Source organism: Labrus bergylta, chromosome 3 (genome assembly GCF_963930695.1).
Source record: "Labrus bergylta chromosome 3, fLabBer1.1, whole genome shotgun sequence".
Lineage (NCBI taxonomy): Eukaryota > Metazoa > Chordata > Actinopteri > Labriformes > Labridae > Labrus > Labrus bergylta.
In genome coordinates, this window is record NC_089197.1 from 15864494 (window position 1) to 15888219 (window position 23726).

Consider the following 23726-nt stretch of genomic DNA (forward strand, 5'->3'; position numbering starts at 1 on the left):
CTTTGAATAAAGGTCAAAGGATTGTTAGGTTTCAGGATCTCTCCAGCTTTATTAAAGTAAGGGACTTTTTTTTTTTTTTGGTCATAGGTAGAAACAACTTTGGCACAGACAACAAAGTACAAAAATAGAACAGTTCATATTCTCACTTCCCAGTTCACACATTCACACGTTGCAATTACAGGGATAAATTAGTAAAGAGACATAAGAAATCCGAACGTGTCAATCACAAGCAGTGCGACCCTTCAGGAGGGCTACAGAAAAGACAAAAAAGAAAAGAAAAGCACATTTTCATGGACAATTTATACACATGGACATTCTTTCACACAGTGCTTGTTTTTGACAGTTTCTGCCCATGATTAAGAAATGTGTGTGTATACCTAAAAGGAAATGAAATGCCATTCTGACAAATGTCTAATTCTCATGTTGAGAAGGCAGACAAGTTGGAGGGACGTTGCTCAATGAATGAAGAGGTCTGGAGTCTGCATTTATCAACAGTATGAATTTAGAGACTTGACATTAAACAGTGAAAAGACTTGCTTTAGAAAAAAAAAATCTTTGATCAGGCTACATGGCTATTTTTGCCTTTAAATCTTCAGCTAAATATGTGTCCAAGTCATTGGGCAGTTAATTCAGTTTGGTTGCAGACAGCAAGGCTTCTACAGGATGAGAGTGCAGCGATTGGTAAGTGAGGGAGACAAACGGGACGGATCCTTTACTCCCGAGGATTTGGAGGAGCGATTGCGTCTGCCAGCAGGTCGGGACGGAGGCACTCAATGGGGCAATGAATGTTCTGGAGGAAGAATAGTGGGAAGATTTGAGCTGGTGAGATCACATGTCCAGGAACAATCATGTATTGTGGTTGAATCTGATCACATTGTTCATGTTGTCCAAAGTGAGATTATTCCATTTAGAAAAACAAATATAAAATATTTAAAGGTATAATGTCAATTATATAGAAAAAAAACTATTGTAAGGCAGTTCCTTTGAAATAACATTTTGTATGACAGTTTAACAATCTTTGGAGAACAAAGGCCATAAATATTGCAAAACCCTACTATATTCATGGGAAAATGAATGTATTAAATGCATTTCACATATTTTCTGCTCACCAGTTTATGTAGTGAATTGTCTCCATATCTTACAGGCCGAAGCAGACTGTCATCGACTTCAGCACCTGGTTTGCGGCAGTTCTCACATCGCCAGCCCTGATGAGACCAAAAATACACCAGGGTAAATAAATTCAACATACTTCTGTTAACTCACAGAACTATGAGTTTATTGTATCAAAATGTACATTAGACCCCGAAGCCAGTTGGGCTCATGTGTCGTACCTGCTGTCCTCCAAAGCATGTGCAGGTGCAGATGGCCCCCAGGTACTCCTTTTGCCACTGGTTTCCCACCTGGTACGATTTGCCATCATCGTAACACACTGAGTCATCTGTGTGGGCATACAGACACATGAAAATCCATAGACAGCTATTTTACATCAGTTTGTGACAATTTCCAATGGTTTAAAAGTGCTTACGTGGTTCACACTTGAATTCTCCTTTTCCATTTCCCAAACAAGTACAGCTCATCAGGTGACCGTTGTCTCCGCGGCGGTCCCACTTCTCTCCGATGCGATAGTTAATGCCGTTGTCATGGCACCACTCTGATGAGGGACACAATTACAGTTAAAGAGACCAAATGATGAAAACATGGTTTATGTCCACGGGGGGGGGTGGAAAGGTTTCCAAAGACACTCACTTGATGAGTCACATCTGAAGTGGCCGCTGCCCAGACCGAGGCACCTGCACCACAGCTTGAAGCCGGTCTCAGACATCCGCTCCCACTCAGCACCGACGTCATGGTGGGTTGCAGTGAAGGCATCATAACATGAGTCCTTGCTGGAGGGAACTCCCCCTGGGACTGAAGAAACAACAAAATGTGTGAAAGCTTTTGGTTATTATTTAATTAGACACAGAGAAACACAATTTAACATGCAAAAACTGCTGTTTTAATAGTGCATCCTGTAAATACATGCCCGTCAATGGATCCTCTGCACGCATGAACACAGCTGTAGCTAATAAATAATGATTCGGGGCAAGCTACTGGTGAAGTATTTACATTTCAATCACTTTTGCCAAGACTTACTAGCTAACACTGGTCCACTGTTCATGGGAATGAATTAAGGTGACATGCTTACATTTAGGATATTCTGTGGTTACATTAACAAAGAGCTAGCCTGTAATATCACAACATTTTCAAATGTAATCTCTTTCTGTATAAGAGAAAGTTTGGCCTCTACTGAACGCTCATCACTGGTTTGTGATACTCATGGAGCCACCTGCTGCTTCCTTTCACCCCCAGAAAAGTAGAGTACCAATCAAACCCTTCTTTGCCTGCTGTTGTGCAGGATTTAGATGATCTGGAATCTGGATTTAGTAAGACCTGGTTCAGACACAGTTGCTGTTGGATTCTTACTTGTGTTTCCAGCTGTGATGACCTGCTCCACAATCTTGTGTTTGAGCGCACCCAACACAGCCTCCACAATCACATTATAGTTGGCTCCAGGGGTGAGTCCTATCAGGGTTGCAGTGGTGGCTGTGTCTGGCAGGCGGACCTAGACAGGTTTGTTTTGGTTAAATAAGAGATTCCAAGCTCATAAATTAGACAAATTCTGATTGGTTGGGCCGGAAAATATCAGCACTCGTCTCTTACCTGGAACATTTTCTCATTTGGGTGTGTGAGAGGATGGCAGGACACCAGGTAGGCGTTGCTATGCCTGTAGGGCTTCCAGGAGATAGAGGTCTGAGTCTGGGCCTCCTGTGGCACTCCAGTATCATTACCAAAGGTGGCGCCGATGGGAAGGTTCAGCTTCAGGATGGGCAGCCTGCGGCCCTCTGCATCAGGAAGGGGCACAAAGACTAGGGGCTCACGTACTTGCCCATAGGGATACTGTGGGTTGCCACTGTTCCCATTATATCTGTTGTTGTTGTTGTTGTCTCCATTGTTGTTGTACTCTGTGTACTCCACATTCTGGCTCTGACCACTATGCCCATCCTGGCCATTGTTGCCCACTACCTGGACTGTATTGTCAGTTTCAGGCACATCCAGCTTGTCGTCTACACCTCCAGGGTGGGGCAGAGGCAGGGGGAGCAGGGAGTCTGGGTCTGGGCGGGAGAGACGGGTTAGGGAAGCAAGCAGGTTAGATTAGGGGGAGGTAAAGCAGAGCTGCAATAACATATCTCAGCCAACAGGGGGCAACAGATACGTAACATTGCTGGGATTCTATTTCGAGGCCAAGTGTCTTCATGCAGAATCGCAAAACACGCGTAATATTTTGAATGACATTTCTGGAGGCATTCAAAATAAAAGTGGATATTATTGTTTTAGGAGCCTATATTCTATCTGAAGAACTCTTAAGCTTCAAAAGCAAAATATGGCTCAGCTGAGCAAATTTAAGCTGCAAATTTAACCCTGACAGTTTATTCTAATGTTTACGCATACCTTGAATGTTATCACTGTGAGATTAATTAAATAAGTCACACTTATCATCACATTCGTCACTGAAGTCTGAATATACTCACTAGTCCTGACTTTTCCAACCAGAGGTGTGCTCCTCTGTGTGTTCTGGATGGCAACAATCTTAATGATGTACTCTGTGGCTGGTTTCAGGCCTGAAGAGAGGAGTTTATTTTATTTTCAAACATACTTTTCATTTGAAATGGAAATGAAACTTTAAACCAGCTAAAAGCCAAATTAAATAGTTCAACAAGTTAGATATTTCAGCAGTAGTTCTGACATAAATATTATCTTTTGTGTCAATATTTTTGTTTATCACGTACCAGATATGGTGGCGTAGGTTTGGCCGCTGTGGGGTCTCGAGGTCAGCTCTCGAGGCCCCCTTCCTGACTCCTCATAGGTGATGTAGTATCCTGTGATAGGTGCGGCAGGTGGCCGCCAGGCGAAGGTGATGGAGGTGGGGGTCAAAGATGTGAACTGGAGGCTGGTGGGAGCCTGGACCACTGGTTCAGCTTTGAATAAAAAAAAAAATCATATTAGATCACCTGAATGCTGTGTGCTTTAGGATTACAGGTGTGATTTTTGCCAGTGGTTACAGTCCTTTATGCAATTCAATTTAGTTTCTAAGATCTCACTTAAGTTAATTTAACAATTCAGCTCTATGTCCCTATAACACTGTCTGACTCAAGGTGGAAAGTGTGGAGAAAAAAAAACATGTTTCACATTATTTGCAAAAAAAAATGGTAATCAGAAAGATGTTGGTTGTACCTGTTTGAATCATGAGAGTAAATGGGGGGCTCCTTGTGGCGCCATTCAGGGTGTACAGGCTAATTGAGTATATGGTGCCTGGCTGCAGACCTATGAAAAAAAGGCAAGTAAAACCACACTGAAAAAATAAAATCATCTTTTAACAGTTTATTTTTTTTGCTTTTACTGGTGTTGTGCTGTACCTGTGAGAGTGTAGGTGTTGGTCTCTGCTGGGATATTCTTGCTGAGGGTGGGGTTAGAGCCACTGACTGGTGTAGCTTCTATTAGATAACCAGTGATTGTTTCCAACTTGGAGCGCCAGCTCAGTGTGAAAGAGGAGTCTTTTACATCCGAGACACGCACACGCCGAGGAGGACTCACATCTGCATTGAGAAGGTAAGATAACAGACTTTGAAAAGAGCCGTGGAAATGACATGAAATGTGTCCGTTTATGGTTATGATGCTTACCTTCCAGTGTGGTCATTTCTCCAGTCAGCGGTCTGCTGGTGACGGAGTTCTTCAAAGCATAGACATGCACCTGGTACGCGGTGGCCACCTACGATACCCAAACATACAGTTGTAATTTACTAACTGACAGACTATGAATCTATGTAAACACTGAAACTAAAATCTCCCTCTTTTTACCATGAGTCCTGGTACGACAACACGTGTGGTGTCCGGAGCAACGTTCAACTCTTTAGTCGGGCCGTTGACGGTCTTGGGAATGACGACCACACGGTATCCTGACAGGCCTGCGTTGGGGGCTTGCCATGACACAGTGAAGGTGGAGGGGCCGACCTCAGAGATCATCAGGTTAGTCGGTGAAGGGATTACTGAAAGACATTAAGACGTGCAGAATTTTACACTTGTGCAATTGGCAGCCTGTGGGCCAAATAAGGCTCTTTGATGACCTAAATCAAGCAAAAAAACTCACTTCAAGCTTACATTACAAGTCTGACATTGGCAACTTGAGAGTCTGGCCCCTTGACATTTCCCTCTTTCTAATCTGGCCCTTCTGGAAAAGTAACTGTTTTCGGCCTGTTGAATGAAGATGGCTATGTTAGTGTTATCTGTGTTGATTCTACCTGTGGCCTGGGTTCCCACAAGCGGCTTGCTGGGTGTGCGGCCATGGAGAGCGATGACTTTCACGGTGTATTCTGTCCCGGGGCGAAGGCCTCTGATCAGCACACTGTCCTGATCACCTCTTGGAGCTGGACGCAGATCTCTCTCCGCCTCCTCTGGGCTGGAGTACAAGACGCGATATGATGTCACTGTGCCGTCTGGACTGTCCCATGTGATGCGCATGGAGGTGGAGTCGATGTCAGAGAAGGTCAGGTCTTTGGGACGGTCCATGGCTGCAGGAAAGGACGAAGACAGGTGTTTCTTTTAGCTTTTAAATTTTGTTTTTAATTACATAATTTATCAAGCTGTAAAAAAAAAAAAAGAAATGGTTTAACTTACCAGTGATAGCATTATCCACCACAGGGGAAGAGGGCTGTCCATCATTTGCCAGAGCGTAGACACTGACTACATACTCAACAGTGGGCATGAGACCTGTGAAGGTAATCTCTGTCTGGTCTGTAACAAGGAAACAAAATAAAGTCAGTAAGAAGAGGATACTCTGAAATCATATCCAGTTAAAGGTACAGCTGTTTTTTTATTTATTCTGTCTTACCAGGGGCCACCACCTCAGAGTATGAGGGTCCCAGGCCATTTTTTGGGACACTGGTTACTCTGTAGCCTGTAATTGGTCCCTGAGCAGGAGTCCAGCGCACTGTGATGGCGTTGTCAGTGACTTCGGTTAATCTCATGTCAGTGGGAGGCTCGGTGTCTGAAGAAGAAAAAAAACAACACATACTAAGCTTTAGATCTGCATCGTCAGCATGTAGATTTTTCATCAAGCACCATCTATTTCACAATGCCTTACCAGTAGTGTGTCTGATGTAGACCGGGGTGTTGGAGGGCGGGCTGTCCCCCCTTCCGCTTACAGCGATGACTCCAATGCTGTAGTCGGTGCCCGGGTTGAGACCGGTGATGGTGGCTGTGGTTTGAGTGCCAGGGATTGTGAAATCCTGAGTCTCACCACCTTAAGAAATTTCAGGGTTAGAGTGTTAAATTCAGAAAGTCGGTGAGGCTTTAAAGAAACTATGGATGTAAAGACATACACAGACCTGTGCTTGCATAGGTGATCTTGTAGTTCTTTACTGTGACAGAGGGTGCGTCCCAGCGAATGGTGATACTGGTAGGAGTGGACGATGTTACTTCCAGGTCAGTGGGAGCATCAGAGACTGGAGATGAATAAAAAGGGGGAGGAAAGAGGTGCATTTTCATCAAAAATTGAGCAACTAAGTCTTGTAATTAGGAACCAATAGAGAAACCAATAGAGAAACTCACTGGTGGCCTGTGTTCCAGTCAGCGGCTGACTCTCCTGACTGTTGCTGACAGCATACACATAAATCAAATACTCAGTCTCTGGTGTCAGTCCGGTCAGAGTGTAGTAGGTTCTAGTAGGGGGAAGCCTCTCATCCTTGGCCCTCCCACCGCTCGTCCCCTGGTAGCGAACACGGTATCCGGTAATGGCAGCAGTTGGAGCCAGCCAGTGAATGGTGAAGGAGGTGGTGCGAATGTCCGAGAAGTCCAGGCCAGTAGGAGAGTCCAGAGCTGGAGAGACAAGTGTTGTATGTCATTTTATCCATTTCGAATGACTTTTTTTTTTATGTGTAGGTTGTGACTTTGTTTTTTCCTCAAATCTTAATCCAGGGCTGCTCAAACAAACACAGCAGAACAACTTCATAGGGATTCTTTTGTTCATGCCTACTCACCAAATATGCAACTTTAGCTAAAAACTGACACCATCCCTATTTATTAAAATGTTTATTTTACTGCCTATCCGATAAATAACGCTAATGTAACTGTGTGTGACATGTATTATCTGACATTAATATGTCACAAATAAATCCTACTTAAAAATAAAGAAAGTCAGCAGATAAAGGATATGTAGCTTTGCACATTGGCAGAAAAAGAAAAGGAGACTCAGTTCATTTTTTAAAATTAATTATTTTTTTAATTTGTTCTATTCAAAGCAGAGCAGATGAAACATCAATTTAAAAAAAAAAAGTGTTTTACTTTATTTTAAATGACTGATTCATGTCTCACTATCTGCCTTAAAATATACTTGATAACAAAGTAGTTTTGATTGTTTATTTTTTCATGTGATCCTTGTTAAACACGCTTGGTAAAAAAAATAGACATGAACCAGTCTGGATGCACTATTGGCCCTTTCTTTAGGCATCCGCTTTGGAAACCACTTAATACTCACTTGTCCTCTGAGTTCCTGTGGCTGGTTGACTTTCTTGTTCACCATACACACATACAACACTGATGCGGTACTCTGTGTTGGGCAGCAGGTCTACATGGAGATCAAGAGATTGGCATACAGTGAGATTGTCTTCAAATTGAGCGATGCAAAGTTAAAAAAAAAAAACTCATTTTAGAATTTACAGCATGATAAAAACACTTTATACAAAAAAAAGATCTGTTCTCTTACTCTGCAGCACAAAGGTGTTCGTTGCTCCGCCAACATTAACCTCCCTGATGTCGTCATCGGTTGCAGCAGGGTGGTAACGGATGACAAAGCGAGAGATGTCGCTAGGTGTGGCAACATGGGGGACTGCCCATGTCACCCTAATGTGGTCAGGACCCACACCGTTAAACTGCAGGTTGGTTGGAGCTGGAATGACTGGAGGTATCAAAGAAAAACCCAAAGCTTAATAGTACACAATAGAATTGTATTTTATCGTAAAGGCTTTAGTAAAAGTTTAGTTAATGTGCTTTACGTCATTCTCTCAGATCAAACCCAAGCCCCTCCCCATAGACGGAGTATAAGAGTTAAGTCACCAGCGTGTGTTTGCTTTGTGTGTGTGGTCGGCTCGCTTTCCCCCTCCTCTGTTAGAGTGAAGATGCTGATCTCATAGTCCACGCCCGGCTCCAAACCATAAATCGTGTAATAACCAGCAGACGCCTCCACCATATCTTGAAAAATTGGCAAGCTCTCGCCAGACGCAACTACGGTTATCCGGTAAGCAGTAATGGTAGAACGGTTCAAAGGGGTCCAGCGCAGGCCAATGGTGGTGTCAGTGATGTCGACAATGTCTATGTGACTTGGTTTTGGGATGCCTGAAAGGGTTAGGTCAGTAGCAAAGCGCAGGCAAAATTAGACAGAAGGAAAGATTGAAAACCACCAATAATTACATTGGTTATATAAAAATAAAAACAAAACATTTTTCCATTCCTTAACAGAAGTATAAAACCCAGAGAGAAACAGTCGCCATGCTTGAGAAGTCATTAAACATTATTTATTTATTTTGTAATGAAAGCAGTCACTATTGCAATACTACTGAGCATGCTCAAAAAAATACACCATCACCATTTCAATTCAAGACCACCATGCTTAATTAGACAATCTTCATGTTAGTAAGGTTATGTTAATTAAAGCTGCATTAAAAAAAACATGAATTGCTCGTATTAAAACACTCACAGTGAGTTTGTCTCCATCACTGAAGCTTTTTAGTCCATATTAGCTCACTAAATGTTTGGATGGATCCAACTGCCCTCATTACCATTTTTTTACTAGCAGCAGAAGAGAACTCTATTCGGCTTACCATCTGTGATAAACCTCCTGCTCCACAGGATCGCACAGCTGATTAACATTTGACAACAATCTATTGAAGCCATACATTATACAAACTACTCTGTGGAGTCGGTAGAGACCAAAACTGAGATAAAAGAACGGTGAGTATTGAGCGACCTTCATCGTATGGTCATCCTTCTCATGGGATGTTAATGTTGCTGTTGTCTGCTGAATTGTAATTGATTCAAAACAATATCAAGTTTGTCTGGCCCCTAGTGGGCAAAAATATTTTAGTGCAGTTTGAAGAAAACATTGTTTTAGATTTTTCCCAGCCTCTTTTCTTTGAAACTGTGCTCACATGAAAACATTTTAGATGGAAAGAGTTCCAGTGTGAAGAGGCATACATGGTAAAATGTGAACATAATTAAAGGGAGAGAAATATAACATATCCTTTACAGTAGACTAAGCCTTTGATAGCTCTGTTTGTGAAGACCCAGGTTTGTGGTTTGATGCAGATGAAAAGATTGTGTGAATGCTTTAATGGTGACTCTTACCTGGTGTGACTATAGTAGACACAGGCGCACTCTCCAAATGGCCCTTGTTAGTGAACACACTGATGTTGTACTCAGCTCCAGGGTTCAGGCTGTCCAGCGTGATTGAGGTTTGATCAGCTCGAAGCAGCTCGTCCAGGGAGTTTCCTCGCTGGCCATTGACTGGAGTGCTTGTCACTCTGTAGCCTGTGATGCCTGCAGAGGGTTATCATACATGACAAATACTGAATAGATAGAACATAATGTCAGGATTTATTTTTTTCTACACAAAATAAATATATGAGTCATTGTAAGTAATGAAGAGGCGAAACCGGGAAAAGATGTTTATCCTTGCTGGAAAAACAAAAACCCTCTAGGTCAAGGTCTAGACTTGGCATGATCAAATGCGCTGACAGTGCGTGGGGAGCACAGTCAATATTTACCTGGTGTTGTGGAGGCGAACCAATGGACAGTCAGCTCTCCTGTGTCCGGGCTGGACTGGACTCTGAGGTCAGTGGGAGGAGAAAGAGCTGGAAGAAGAACAACGCAAACCATGACACCAGTATGAGAAACTTGATTTGATGCAGGAGTAACTTCTTTCACAAACTCGTGCAAAGTGGTTAGAGCAGCTCTACGTGAGCTTACATCAGAATGAAATCAATCTGCTGATCAGTCATACAAATCATTTTATGGTTTCATTTTTTTTTTTTAATTGCTTTCTCTGTAAGTGTTAATTAGTTACGCACAGGTGAAAGCGTTGCGAGTGATGGGTTGTCCTTGGTTGCGCCCATTAAAGATTGGCTGAACGCTGTAGATGTACTGAGTTCCAGGGATCAGATCAGGGATAAAAATACGTCCAGAGTCAGAGGTTTTTTCTTTGGGAGACTCGCCTTCCTGGCTTGGTAGAACAGAGAGCTGCAGAGAAGGCGACAGGGATCAGAAAATACCTCTTAAACATACGTACAAGTCATTCAATCTGCATTTATTGATTTCTTGGCCACCAGGTGAAAACATGGATAGAACAACCCTGACATATACAGGGGATACAGCAAACATGTAAGCAAACTGTCACCTATTCAAATATCGAGAAGTCACAGAACACTTTGGGAGTTATTTTGGACTCTTTTTCAGGAAAAAACAAACACATTTAAGTCCAATGTCTCTGTTTTGATAAAAGGAAGGACATTTCTGTAGCTGCTATTAATGTGCTGAAACTGAATAAAAACAGTTCAACCAAAGCAATAAGCTAAAACATGCTTAAGAGCGACCAGGGTGGTTGACAGGTGGTGCAGAGTGACCCATTGATAGTATAAAAATATTGATGTAGCTTTAACTTTGTTTCATTACTAACAGTTGTTTCACTACAATACAAAGCAGGTATATGTACCTTGTAGCTGAACCTGCGGACAGGTATCCAGGTAATGATGATGGAGGTATCAGTGATCTCGGTGCTGAAAGGAGGAGCATTTCCCATCCGTGGGGCTGGGAGGAAGACAAAATCAGAAATATATTTAGTCATGTCCACTAATTATTTTACTTTCTGCTGATGCTCTTTTTCTCTCGATACTGACTTGTGGCAAAGTATGTAGTGATGCCCTCGCTGAGCTCATTGTCTAGCTCAGAGTGGAGGGTGGCGGTGTACTGGGTGTCTGGGCGTAAATTCCTCAGTGGGAACTGGGTGACCTTGCCCGGAATCCTCTTCTCGATCGGGTTGGATCCCCCAGTGCTCAGGAAGAGACGGTAGCCAGTGACGACGGCACGAGGAGCGTCCCAAGTAGCTGTTACACTGTCAGGGCCGAGATCGGTGAAATGCAAATTGCTGGGTGAATCAGGCTCTGGAGGAGATAGAAAAATTAGCACGTGTAAAGAAAAAAATCCCTCATTCAAGATGTTCTTTTGTAATATCTCGGAGTCCTATATCAATGCTGAAACTCACTGGTTGACCTTTCTCCCACCAGCGGCTCGCTCTCCACGCCACCGTTGATGGCATAGATGTAGAAGCGGTACAGGGTTCCCGGGTGCAGGTGGGTGATATCGGCGTAAGCGTTCCGCGAGATGGGTAGTGGCAGAGGTCTGGTCTCAGTGCCGTCAGGACCAACAGGGGAGTAGGTCACTCTGTAACCTGTCACCTCACTGGGTGGGCCGGTCCAGGTGATGGTGATCTTCACATCTGAAACCTCGTAAAACTGCAGGTCTGTGGGTGCTGGGACCTCCTCTGTGGATGGTAAGTGGCAAATTGATTGACAAAGGGGTTTACAGTCATATTTAAACCAAACAGGAGCTTTTAACAAAAACTCCCCAGTGACAAACAAAGTAAAACAAGAAATCGGTTGTTTTTTTATGGTGGCAAATCTTTACTAATCTATATCTTAATGCTTTAGCAATTCACTGAGTAACCTGTTTACACATCTCTATAACAATTGCTCAGCAAAAAACCTGGAAAATGTGGAAAGCAAATGTACGCCAAGCCTGGATTAAAAAAAAAAGGGGGGGTTAAGAAGTGCATGTAGGCTGGACATATATGTACATACTTGCCTTCATGAGTGTTTAAACTACATCCAAACAGATGTCTGTCCCTGAGCCTACTGCAAATGAAAGAGAGTTCATTCACAGGCCAAAGACTTAAATGAAGATAAGAAATATCAAGCTGGTATAGCTATATCTCTAAAAGTATATTTTGACAAAGCAATGTTTTGACAGGCTCAGTCTTTACCAAACATGAGAAATCACTTCTTTAAGCTCCCTGGCCCTATATGGACTCGTCCTCTGAGAGTATAAACTTACATCTGCTGTCAGCAAAACGACTAAGACTTATCTAAAAAAGTAAATCGACCATTTTAAGAATAGAAAAACCTTTTTTTTTATTGAACAAAATACCTGCTGTTGGGTTGAGGAATGAAGTACAAAAGTACGGTAGTTTTCTGAATGTAAATGTATACCTGGTCGAGGAGATCCTGCAGTGTTAACCTGTACGAACACAGGCTCGCTCTCCTGGTCCTCCTTCACGGCGTAGATGCTAATGTTGTAAAGGACTCCGGGGCGAAGGTCGGCCAGGTTCACTGAGGTCTCTGAGTCCGTCAAGATCAGCTCAGTGCTGCCGCCCTCCAGTGACGGCGTGTACACCACACGGTAACCTGTGGGGTACACATGTGTTTAAACACAGCCAGAAGAAAAAGAATCAAACTGTTGTTCTAGCATACAAATAGAAAACAGTCCCTACCAGTGATAGGAGCCTGAGGTCTGGACCAGCTGATTCTGATGGAGGACTCTCCCACCTCATCGACTACATGCTGAGCAACACTGTCAGGGGCTGACAAGAGGAAAAGAAAAGGAATGGTAAGCATAGTCTTTGGTTTAAAATTGGACAATATGTGGATGAACCTGAGTATATTGATGGAACAGAGAGCGCATGAGAAATTCTCCCACCTGTGGTCTGGGAGGTGGTCAGAATGAGGTTTGGCTGTCCCGACACTGGGAGCTCGTAGACATTGACGTTGTATCTGCGTCCTGGCAGGAGTTCAGAGATGGTGACAGAGTTGGACGTGCGAGGAATATCTGTAGAAGCAGGACAGAAAATTACTATATGTACATAGTAAATACAGTGTAAATATAATATCACTTTCCTATTCTGATACCTAGGATTTTAATATTTCTGGGTGGATGAGACCAATTAATGCAATATTGCAAATAAGTGACGATTTTTCCATCAACTGATTGAATTGAATTGTTGATTGCATTGTTAGTTATTTTCAAAAAAATGTCATAAATGAGATTGATAGAAGATTGTATCCATAATATACACCCCTAATAGGAATTGGTTTTAATTGTTGCATGTGATATTATTGCACCATTAGTGATTGTTAGAGGTTCTTACCCAGAATTTGTGGCTTAGCCCCGTCCTCACTGAGCTCATACTCCACCCTGAAGCCGGAGATGGTAGCAGAGGCTGAAGTCCACGACACAACGAAGCTGTTTGAGGTGATTTCTGTCACAGACTCAGAGGTGTCCATCACGGGAGGAGGCACAGTCGTCTCTCCCTCCGATGTTTCCACTTAAATGATAAGAGATCAATTGTTTCTGTGACTATTTCTCCAGATCTTTGTGGCTTATAGCAAATGTTTCTAGTCGAGTCTACTCACAAGAACCATGGGTGGTGGTGAAATCGAAGCGTGTGACCTCGCGGTTTCCGTAGCGCAGAACGCTGATCAGCTGACCCTCGTAAGTGATGCCTGGACGGAGCCCGCCAATGGTGTAGGAGTTGTGCTGGCCGGGGATGGTCACCTCCTGCCATGGTCCACGGGTATTTTTCTACCAGAGGGGTGAGAAGATACAAAGTTAATGGGTTTTACGTCAGTTAACTGATCAAAAAACTGTACAATCTTCATCTGCTTGTGTGATGAAATCAAAAGCCTTTTTTTTCCTGCTGCTGTTTCAAAGCACAATGGTAAGCTTGTTAAAATCTACATTATGGATCCTGGATTAAAAACTCCATCTGCTGATGAATACCATGTTACATTTATGGAAGCTCTAATAAAACTTTAGGAAAAAAAACTAATAAATGGACTAGAAACAGAAATTATACATTTGAATAAAATGTGTGAAAATTAAAATTTTGGGATTTACGGAAAGCATTATTTGATTCAAGATATTAGGATTTATATGGAAGCTTGTACATGTTGGATCTTTTGGATTCATCTTTATACTTTTTACACATCCTGCTTTGGAAGTATTTAGACTGGCTTTTCCCTCTGTAGGAAAACTACAAACTTTCTCAGCAGGAGGGCCAGATGAGAGCTTCAAGTGTACCAAAACATACAAACCATACAAACCCCCTTCAGAGGAAATCTGTTTGACTTTAATTTCTACAAATATTTAGACCAGCCTGTCAGCCTTAAAAGAGCTTCAAAGAGAAAATTATGTTTCAGAAAACAAATCACAGTCAGCGGGATATTTTCACTGGAATCCGCTTAAACCTGTGTGTGTATGTGCAGGTCATAAAGGAGGGTTCATGTACCCTCTTACCCTTACCCACCTTGTTTGTCCTTGCTCAAACTCCAGTCAACATAAAAAAAACACCTGACCTCATTCAGACTGTTTGCTCATTTGAGTAATGCTATCAGTCAGCAAATATTAAAACACGGCTTTAAGAGGAAAATGGGACCTTACTGACTTAAAAATGATTGACTCACAATTCTCCATTTGAGGATGTACTGGGTAATGTGCACAGATGAGGGAGGGTTCCACTGAATGGGGTGGGAGTCTGGCTGCTTTCCTGCCTCTGTGATGATCACCTGGACGGGTCTGTGGCCGTCTGAAGACAGACAGATGGAGGAAAAGATTGAGTGGAAGAGAATACATAAGACACATACATACCTGGTGTTACTTTTATAGAGTGTGGGTGAGAGCTGGCTACTTAAAGCTGAAGCTCTGTCAGATGAAATCATCTGGGTTTTTTGGGCCAGAACAAACCCACCAGACGGTGCTAAACCAACTCAAACACCCCCTGACATCTTACGGTTTTGGCATAACACAAGAGTGCCATATTCATCACGATGTATCTAGCCTCTGTACTCCTTAATACACACACACACACACAAAGAGATTCACACTCCATGTTCTGCACACACACACACACATAGGTTCATCTGCACTGATAGTTGGGAGATAAATGTTGCAACTGCAGCATCAGTCAATGTTTTATTAGCACATTGTTCTGCAGTACAAAGTATCACATTAAGCAACTGTTCCCAAGTACGGCTAGATATTTGAGGTAGTAAGTGTGTTCAAAGCTACCCCTCAGCAGGTCAGCGGGGGAGGAAAAAAACCTCTCTACTACCACAAAGACCAAAGGGAAGACAGGGGTGATGTGTTTGGCTGACACTTCACCATTTGCCAAGCTTCAAAGTCACAAAAAAAAAACCTAATCCTTCCAATAACATGGCAAGTAAACGCTCACTTCAGTGACGTGTGATGGGAGGTTAAAGGTAGGTGGGGGGGGGGGGGGGGATAAATAATGAAGGGAGGTTGAATAAGTTCAACAAACACGACCTAAGCTTTAGCAGCAGACTAACTAAGTCAGGAAAGTACTGGGTGACCCTGGAGGAAATAAATTGAAGCCGGAGAACATTTCACTGTGGTCATGATGACTGGTTTATATGTTTGTCTGAAGTGCTCTTTGCAAAAGAGATTCATGACCACAGACTCATATTATACTGAACTGTGCAATGGTTTAGGAATTTAATCTCTTAGCGTCTGTTTTTTTCTCCTAATAAAACATTCATTTTATTGAAGCGTTACAGATATAAAGTCTGATGTTGAAAACTGGATACTCTACAAAATAGAAACTTCTGCTGAGATTGAAATGTAGACCCATACTCTATATTTGTTAACCTATTGATAAAAAGACACTCAAATAGATATTCTGGTTTCCAAATTGCACTCAACAACTCTGTTATCACTTATCTAACTTTAACTCTTGATTGATGATTTCTTTATGTCTTTGGTAACCAAGACCCGAGTACCACCCGAGTACCTCACCTTTAAACATGTTTCGAATGACAACAAACGCCCTTCAATCCTTGAATGATTATCTCTAGTGTAGTTTAGATAAATATAGAAATATGAAGATCTAAATCATGTGTTTATATCATCAATTGCTTGGGGTATAGCATTTCTTTTTTTGTCAAGTCTTCTTGTTGATTGCATATTATTAGTTGTTGTGTGACAACATAACACAGTTAACATTTGTCCACATATATTCTGCAGAAACATGGCTTTGCACCTACTGAAATGGACTGCACCTTTAACAGATCATGCTGGGATTACATGTGTTTTTTTTCACCTTGGTAGGTTTGCTGAGGTTCACATCTCATTTCTCCGTTCCCATTGCCGTAGCAGTAACAGCGATAGTGGACTCCATGGATGGCTTTGTCCCACACCTCTCCGATCTGATAGAACGTCTTGGTTTGTGGCTCCTGACACTGATCTAATGTAGGGGGGGGAGAGAGATTGCACAGGCCGGTTAGAAGTGGAGTTAATAATCGACAGATAACAGTGCTTTTGCCTTTTCATTCCCACAGCTAATGAGCGATTGAACACACCAATAGCGTCACACTTCCAGCGTCCACGTCCCTGTCCGTAGCAGGTGCAGTTCATCATGTAGCCCTCGTTGTGGCGCTTGGAGAATTCCTGGTTTACCTCATAGGTGTAGCCCTCAACGATACACTGATCTGGTTCCATAAAAGAGGAGCAGAGTCAACATCAAACCTTAGTGCTCCACTGTCAGATTTTACTTTACGACCACTTATCAGAAGACAATTTAGAGTAAGCTCTCTGACCTCGCAGCTGTGAGTGAGCGACACAGCTCCACTCCCCTCTGCCATTTCCCAGGCATGTGCACTCCATCATGTGACCCATGACATCATGGCGTTTGTCCCACTTGTCGCCAACACGGTACATCGTTCCATCGTTGGTAGTACATAACTCCTCATGGGCTACATAAAGAAAGATGAAGGGGGGAAAAACAGTTTAAAAAACAAACGTTTTCCTGTATTCTTCAGTGTGTTTCACTTTGTCTGGGTGTCAAAGTGTCGCCATTATGTGTGTAATCAAATGTTGTTGATAGAGATGTTACCGTCACATGACCACAAAGCTTTTTTTCCCTTTGAGCACAATTTATTTCTACACCAATTTTCTGCACGTGACCCATGCAACCAGTCATTGGCAACACGATGCGATAAAGATTAAAGGATTTAAAGTATCCCACCATTTACAAAAACAAAATATCCACAGCACTGCAGTTTACAAATTAACACTTCTAACTCTGGGGGGAAAAACAGGATAAGTGAGGAAAAACTGATTGAAGGCACTTTTTTAAGTATACCAACTTTCCTCTTCTGCCAAGAGTTCATTGTGAAAATGGATACCACTGTCTTGTATGTATGTCACATTTGCAGCTCACAGACATTGGCGGGCTAACAGCTCACAAAGTTCTGCTCCATGTTACAACATCAGCCCCTTCTTGAATCTTGTTTTCTTTATTTTGGCATAAACATACGTGTTAAAATAACATTTAAAAATATACTACTCCCTAAATAAAAAGAAACCAAGAAATGTAATCGATGTAATATGGAGAATTTAGATCCTAAAAATCCCCATCTTTGGTTCAGTATCAAAAATTGAACTTGACACATTGAAGTATGAAACTTTATTTTTTTGTTGCTTTGAGGGCTTTATAAAGTGCATACATTTCACTATCAGAATTTGGTACCAATTAAAATCTGGTAGTTAAATACAAGGAGGTGTGGCACATAGCCTATGAGGTGCTATTAGACTATTTCAGACTTGGACTATGGGTTAGCTCTTTGCTTTGTTTCTCTCTTTTGATGCTATGACTAAGCTAAATGTGTTTTGACTTTAAGTTCAAAATGTATGAACTGTATGTATGAGTGGTATTTATCTTCTTATCTAATTCTTGCCAAGGAAGCTGATTACCTTCTTACTCGCACTACAAAAAGAAGTATTCCTATAAACCCGTGTTTTTACTGACATCATGGTTTTACATTTTTTTCTACATAAATAAGTTCCACTCAGTAAACCATATTGTGAAACAAACAATGAGCAGTTTTGCACAAACACAAACACTTACCAGCCATGGGACAGAATCCAAAGCGCTGCTCGGTGTCATAGTCATAGCTGGTACCGCACCACCTCATTCCGTCACGGCGCCCATCAGATGTGCAGTCGGTATAGTTGCGTCCGCTGTAGAGGTAGGGGAAGTGACAGAGAGCGTTGTTGGAGTTTCCACCTCTTGTTGCCACAATGACTGGAATGGAAAGGGAGACACAGGACTTACTGCATGTTTTTGGTCTGATTAGTATGTGATTTAAAATGCGACTCTATGAGAGGGAAGCTTGATTATCAAGGACATAAACCTATCATTAATCAATATCAACACAGGAATAGACAGGTTACAAACAGAACTAAACATCCAATTTAAAAAAAACAGCTAAATTACATTGCAGGTTTTACAAACTGTGGACACAAACTGACAAACAACAAACAGTAACATCAGCCAGATATTTCCAGGATACCAGTAAAATAACCAAACGCAGGATTATGTCCTCCTCTCTGAGTCTCACCATTCTTCTCAGTACAGAACGAGTACTGCTGGTCTGCCTCGTAGTCTGAGGTTGTAGAGCACCAGAGCTGCCCGTCTGTGCGTCCATCTGAAGTGCAAGAGTAGTAAGTCTTTCCCATGAAGACGAATGGGAAGGTACAGGGCTGGCCGTTAGAGCTGCCACCGTACGCCTGGTTCCTGGCCTCTGTACAGAGTGAAGGGGGAAGAGTGAGGAAAATTAGAATTATTAGTGGAGACAAAGACAAGTGCATCTAATTATGCTGACTATTTGTGACATGAATGGGATGTTCTCTAAAATATTTCATAATCTGAGAGGATTTTTTTCAGACTAAAATCTGAGCAAAAAGTCTAATAATTTCCCTTTTCTTCACTGGGACCCCTGCTTTTCTTCCCTCCCGCTGTACTCACCATACTCCTGACAGCTGACTCCGTTGCCCAGACAGGTACAGATCATGTGCTTGCTGCCCTGACTTCTGAACCAGCGCTGTCCATCGCTGTATGTCGATCCAGATTCTGTGCGGCATGTCCCTTCTGGCAGCAGCTGAGTCTGTGGGGTCACCACCAAGGTACCTGTAGCTGTTTAATAGAATGACAGCGTTATGGGCTGTGAATACTGAGAGAGTCATATGGCCATATGCTGAACACAACTTTGAAACTGAGGTTTTGAATCTTACTTCGGCCTGCATTGTGTCTCTCGCACTTCCACTCGCCACGGCCGTTCCCCATGCACTGACACTGCAGGATCTGTCCACTTGTGTCTGTCTTTGTCCATGTGTCTCCGATACGATGTGACCTTCGGGTTTCCTTGTCATTACAACGATCTGGTAGAAGAACAACAGCGGTCAAAAAAGCTGCCAATAAACAAGTGTTTTAAAGAAATCCAGGTGTTTAGATTCTTCTTACTCCTTGAGGTGCATGTGATCCGTCCATTTCCTTCTCCCAGACAGGTGCAGTCCAGCATCATCCAGCCCTGGTACGGTTTCTCCCACGTCTCCCCCACCATGTATGATGATGCAACACTGTTGTCAAAGCACCGCTCGGCTGCACACAAAACACAGGAGAGGCTTAATTGTTGCTGCAGTCTGTCAAGAAAAACTACAGATTGGACTTTAAATCACAACATCCAAATCACATTAGAGAAATAAACCAAGTAAAAATCAACAACGGTGGCATAAAATGGGAAACGAGGAGAAAGGTGCTCTTTGACACACTCACCTTGTTTGTCTGAGCTGTTGACTGTCATCAAATATTTGCATGGTAAGGCTTTAGAGACGTTAACCCTGTATCTAAGTTTGTGAGTGTGTGTATGTGTGTGTTGTAGCAGCTTGCTTATTCCGTTTTGGATTATTTCACATTAATCTGCATTCAGGAGGCTTCTTACAGAAAACGTTAGAAGCCTGCTAAACCTGCATGGTTTAAAATGTGACTCACCGACAGGTTTGCAGGTCCACTCTCCTTTGCCGTTTCCGAGACACACACACTCCAACATGTAGTCAGCAGTGTCGTGAGGCCTCTGCCAGGTGTCTCCGATTTTATAAGACCTGCCACCTTCATGGCAACGATCTGTGAATGACAATACAATCCGAATGATTTAAAATCTCCTTAATATGCACTTTGACAAATATAAATCAATACAACTGATTATTATGTTTTATCAATTTAGATATTTAAAGAAAACATCATGAGGGATTGCTTGGTTTCCAATTTACTGAAAATATTTTTAATTTCAAACTAATTATTGTTTTGAAGCAGGTCATGTGTGGGATCCTGTTATTCCTGGGACCTCCCTGATACTGTATCAAGTACTATTTGAAAGAATACATGCTTTTTAATCTATAAAGTAGGAAAGACTTCATGTGGGTTTTTTTTTTCACCTTACAATAAAATGTTGCCAAAAATCCTCCTTTTTGTCAAGAGAACTACAAATAGCCTACTATAACCTGCATTCAGAATTCTTTAAAATGTGTTTATTTGGTGATAATCTAACATGATTTGCGTTGATTGTTAACCTGTAAACACATATTCTTGTGACTCACTTGCAATGGTACAGCTGATCTTTCCTCGACCTGAACCGATACAGGTGCAGTCCCACATCATCCCGTCCTTTGGTCTCTCGTAGGTTTCCCCGACCCGGTACGTCCGGTCATTGTGCTTATCAAAACAGGTCTCCTCCACTGAGAGAAAATCCGAGGAAAGAGAGAAAGGTTACGACGCTGCCATTGTGAACGTGCTGTGCGCACTTCTTGTGAACTTTTATGCATCCTCAAGTGTTTGTGTTTTTTAAGGGTTGGTGCTTTAGTAAGTTAAGATAAGCCACTTTTGCTTTGTGGTTGGCATGAACACAGAAGTTCTGAAACAAGACATAACGGTGGGGGGGGGGGGGTCGACCTCCAAAAGTAAAGTAAGTTTTAACTTGTTTCCAGTTTGGGCTTGGAAAGAAATGAGACATTTCTGTAATGAACCTTGTCGGTGTGTCACTGACCGGCAGGTTTGGTTTTACACTTGATGCCTGCTTCTCCATTGCAGGTGCACAACAGTGTGCTCCCGAGGTAGGGTTTCTCCCACTGCTCGTTCAGTCTGTATGAGCGACCGTTTTCCTCACAGCCGACTGGAAATCATACAATAAGAAAATCATCACATCAAGGTTTTTAAAAATGTTTGGTTGGGAAAACAGACGTTCCCGTATTTGATGATTCGACTCGCAAATTAATGCAAAATAAAATCATTGTGTATGAAAAAAAGTTAATAGTAAATGCTGCATTTATTGGCACAAAAACACTCAACTCTCAAGAAATGAAATAAAATAATGCTTTGTATTTACAAACACATGACAATTAAACTGTATAAAAATTGTATTTACAAACAACAACCCTTGTACCAACCTGGAGAAACGGCCGATGCATCACGGAGTTCAGGATACACCTGATACTGGCCAGATTGTCTTTTGCTCTTCTTTGGCAACCCGTGCACCGCGCTACTTACGCACAGCGCAACCAGCAACCCAGTCAGCGGGCTACTAGTCATTGTCAAAAAAAAAAAATAAGGATTTCAAGGTAAAGTATGAAAGGGTTTAAACGTATGCAGCTTGGAGTAATTTAGTTTCTGTCCCTTGACTTCAGTTCCCTGCTGCCACCTCGCAGCCGGTGCACCAGGCCGAGGAGAGGGGAGCGCGCTGCTTTTATACACGGTGACACCGCAGCAGACTGTTGGAGGGGGTGGGCTCTAACGGGAGGATGACCCACCCGAGCGATACTGACACTCGACACCTCACTTCCAGGGACCGAAAAAAAAAAAATGCATATTGGCACTGGATTTGGGGAATTAAAATATCAAGCAGTAGCCTGTGTTTTACTGTCGTTTGTTATACATTATTGGGCCCATAACTAATGCCCCCCTAATCAACAATTTGACAGTGTGAATACTGTCCAGAATATAAAATGAGACAAAAACGTAACGAGTCCAAAACAGCAGCTTGTTGATGCACGAGGAAGATTTTTAAGTTCTGAAGCTTAAACTCCAGACAACAATGATGACAGTTATTTTTATGCACAATAAGACATTAAACACAATCACCAGATTTCTTTCAGACTTAAATTGTCAATATTAGGGCCTAATACAAAAAACAACAGTCTTTATTTGCACTTAACCTACTCTGTTAGAAATGAGTTCAAGTCTTTTTAATAACATGTTGATCTTTATGTCGCATACTTAATGCCTTGAAGGTTGTTGTTCTGATATGTGTTATTTGCATGTTTGTCTAATATAATCCGTATTGTAAAAAAAACATCGCAGACAGTCTTACCAGAATCAATGTAGCCTACCTCCAACACCACCCCACACACCCTCTCCTTCTTTCCACTTCACCTGTTCTACATCTGTCAACAGTTTCTTCCTTTCTTTATTTATCATCTGTCTGGTAAAGCCAAGTTTGCGTTACAGAGAAGTGCTTTAATGTGTTATTCACAGTCAGTCAACATGACTTTTCCAAGCAAACATGTATTTCTGTTTAAATGTTAGAAAGTGAAATTTTGTGCTTTGAATGTACTGGCATTTCTAGAAAAACAAATTTCGAAATATGTTTCATCATGAGCAACGCAAGTGTTTAGGGAATCACATTTTTGCTATTGAAAGAATCAATCTTTTTTTAAGGACATACGAATTCTGAATTCAGTTATTGAATCTAAAATGTTTTGAAATGAAATGTTTTCACATTTTGGTGACAATAAAAAAACTCATTTTAGTTGTTCCCATGTAACTCTAAATTTCTGCATAAGTGTCTGCATGTGACTCATTTTGAATGCATTTTATTCAATGAGCAGAATGTTCTTTGCATTTATGCATGGCACAACATGTTATGCACTTGACGGCTGAATGAAATTAATATGTATTTTGTGTTGCCTCTAAATCCTTGAGGTTTGCATAATATAGACAATCTGTGGTTTAACAATCTTCACCAACACATGGCTGATGGTTGGTTTCTGATGGTTGGGAAGTCATAGTTATGTACCTACCAAGGGTATGTGGGTTAATTTGTGGAAAGGTTATTTGTCTGCCAAGAAATGAAATGTTTTTCAAAAAACAAGGGGAAAAAAGGGAAAATAATTAAGATGACCGCAGGGTGCTGCCTTGTTCATGTCATGAACCTGCTGAAAGGTCTGTTGTGGAGAACAGCTCCTGTGTGAGAGACTGTGGTGTTGGATTTCCCGTCAAATGGCCTTTGGTACGAGTGGTAAATGAGGTTTGAAAAATAAAACACATGGTTTTGGGGAAAGAGAGAAAGAAAACAGCACAAACACTGTTTTTGTTTTAAAACTAAGTACAACTGAGTCACTAATCTCGGCGGGGTGGAAAAAGCCTCCACATACTTTCCACTTGTGAAACAGCGCCAAACTGTGGAGGATCAAAACCCAGGAGATTTTGAAGCTGCAGAACGTTTAGTAAAATGTTTAACTTTCATATTCACAGAAGTTATACAATGCATGTGTTCCTGAAATGTGCAGTCATGCAATAAAGGGAGGAATCAGGTTTATAAGAATGTATAAATATTTGGAAACAAAGGGACATTGAGTTCCTACCAGAATTGTGTATTTGGGGTATGACTTAATTTCCTGAGCTGTTGGGTCTCACTTTCAGATTTATGAGCCGTCTCTGTTAAAGTCTCTGGAAGGCTGCCTGG

The 23726-nt window shown here is 41.9% G+C and overlaps 1 protein-coding gene across 2 annotated transcripts; it reads right to left on the reverse strand.

Annotated features, from left to right (window-relative positions):
• Nucleotides 1–21: 21 nt before the first annotated feature.
• Nucleotides 22–21689, reverse strand: fn1b (fibronectin 1b). Of its 2 annotated transcripts, XM_065952826.1 has the most exons (46): nt 21433–21689; nt 21033–21158; nt 20587–20724; nt 19982–20113; nt 19454–19591; nt 19225–19371; nt 18959–19126; nt 18552–18734; nt 18059–18235; nt 16749–16904; nt 16512–16640; nt 16253–16396; nt 14601–14722; nt 13551–13719; nt 13286–13462; nt 12838–12966; nt 12632–12721; nt 12351–12545; nt 11348–11626; nt 10983–11246; nt 10799–10893; nt 10158–10326; nt 9855–9941; nt 9436–9627; nt 8149–8427; nt 7799–7990; nt 7571–7660; nt 6646–6912; nt 6423–6539; nt 6179–6337; nt 5927–6082; nt 5713–5829; nt 5337–5606; nt 4897–5084; nt 4720–4807; nt 4455–4634; nt 4273–4362; nt 3828–4016; nt 3570–3659; nt 2701–3152; nt 2464–2602; nt 1747–1908; nt 1526–1651; nt 1332–1438; nt 1110–1205; nt 22–790 (listed from the first exon to the last, which is right to left on the reverse strand). In XM_065952826.1, the coding sequence occupies exons 1-46, from the start codon at nt 21572–21574 to the stop codon at nt 713–715; spliced, it is 7380 nt and encodes a 2459-aa protein (XP_065808898.1). In that variant the 5' UTR covers nt 21575–21689; the 3' UTR covers nt 22–712. The 2 variants fall into 2 exon arrangements, with proteins under 2 accessions (XP_065808898.1, XP_020493534.2); XM_020637878.3 differs by lacking the exon at nt 8149–8427 and having other exon boundaries at nt 21433–21688.
• Between the last annotated feature and the right edge of the window lie 2037 nt (nt 21690–23726).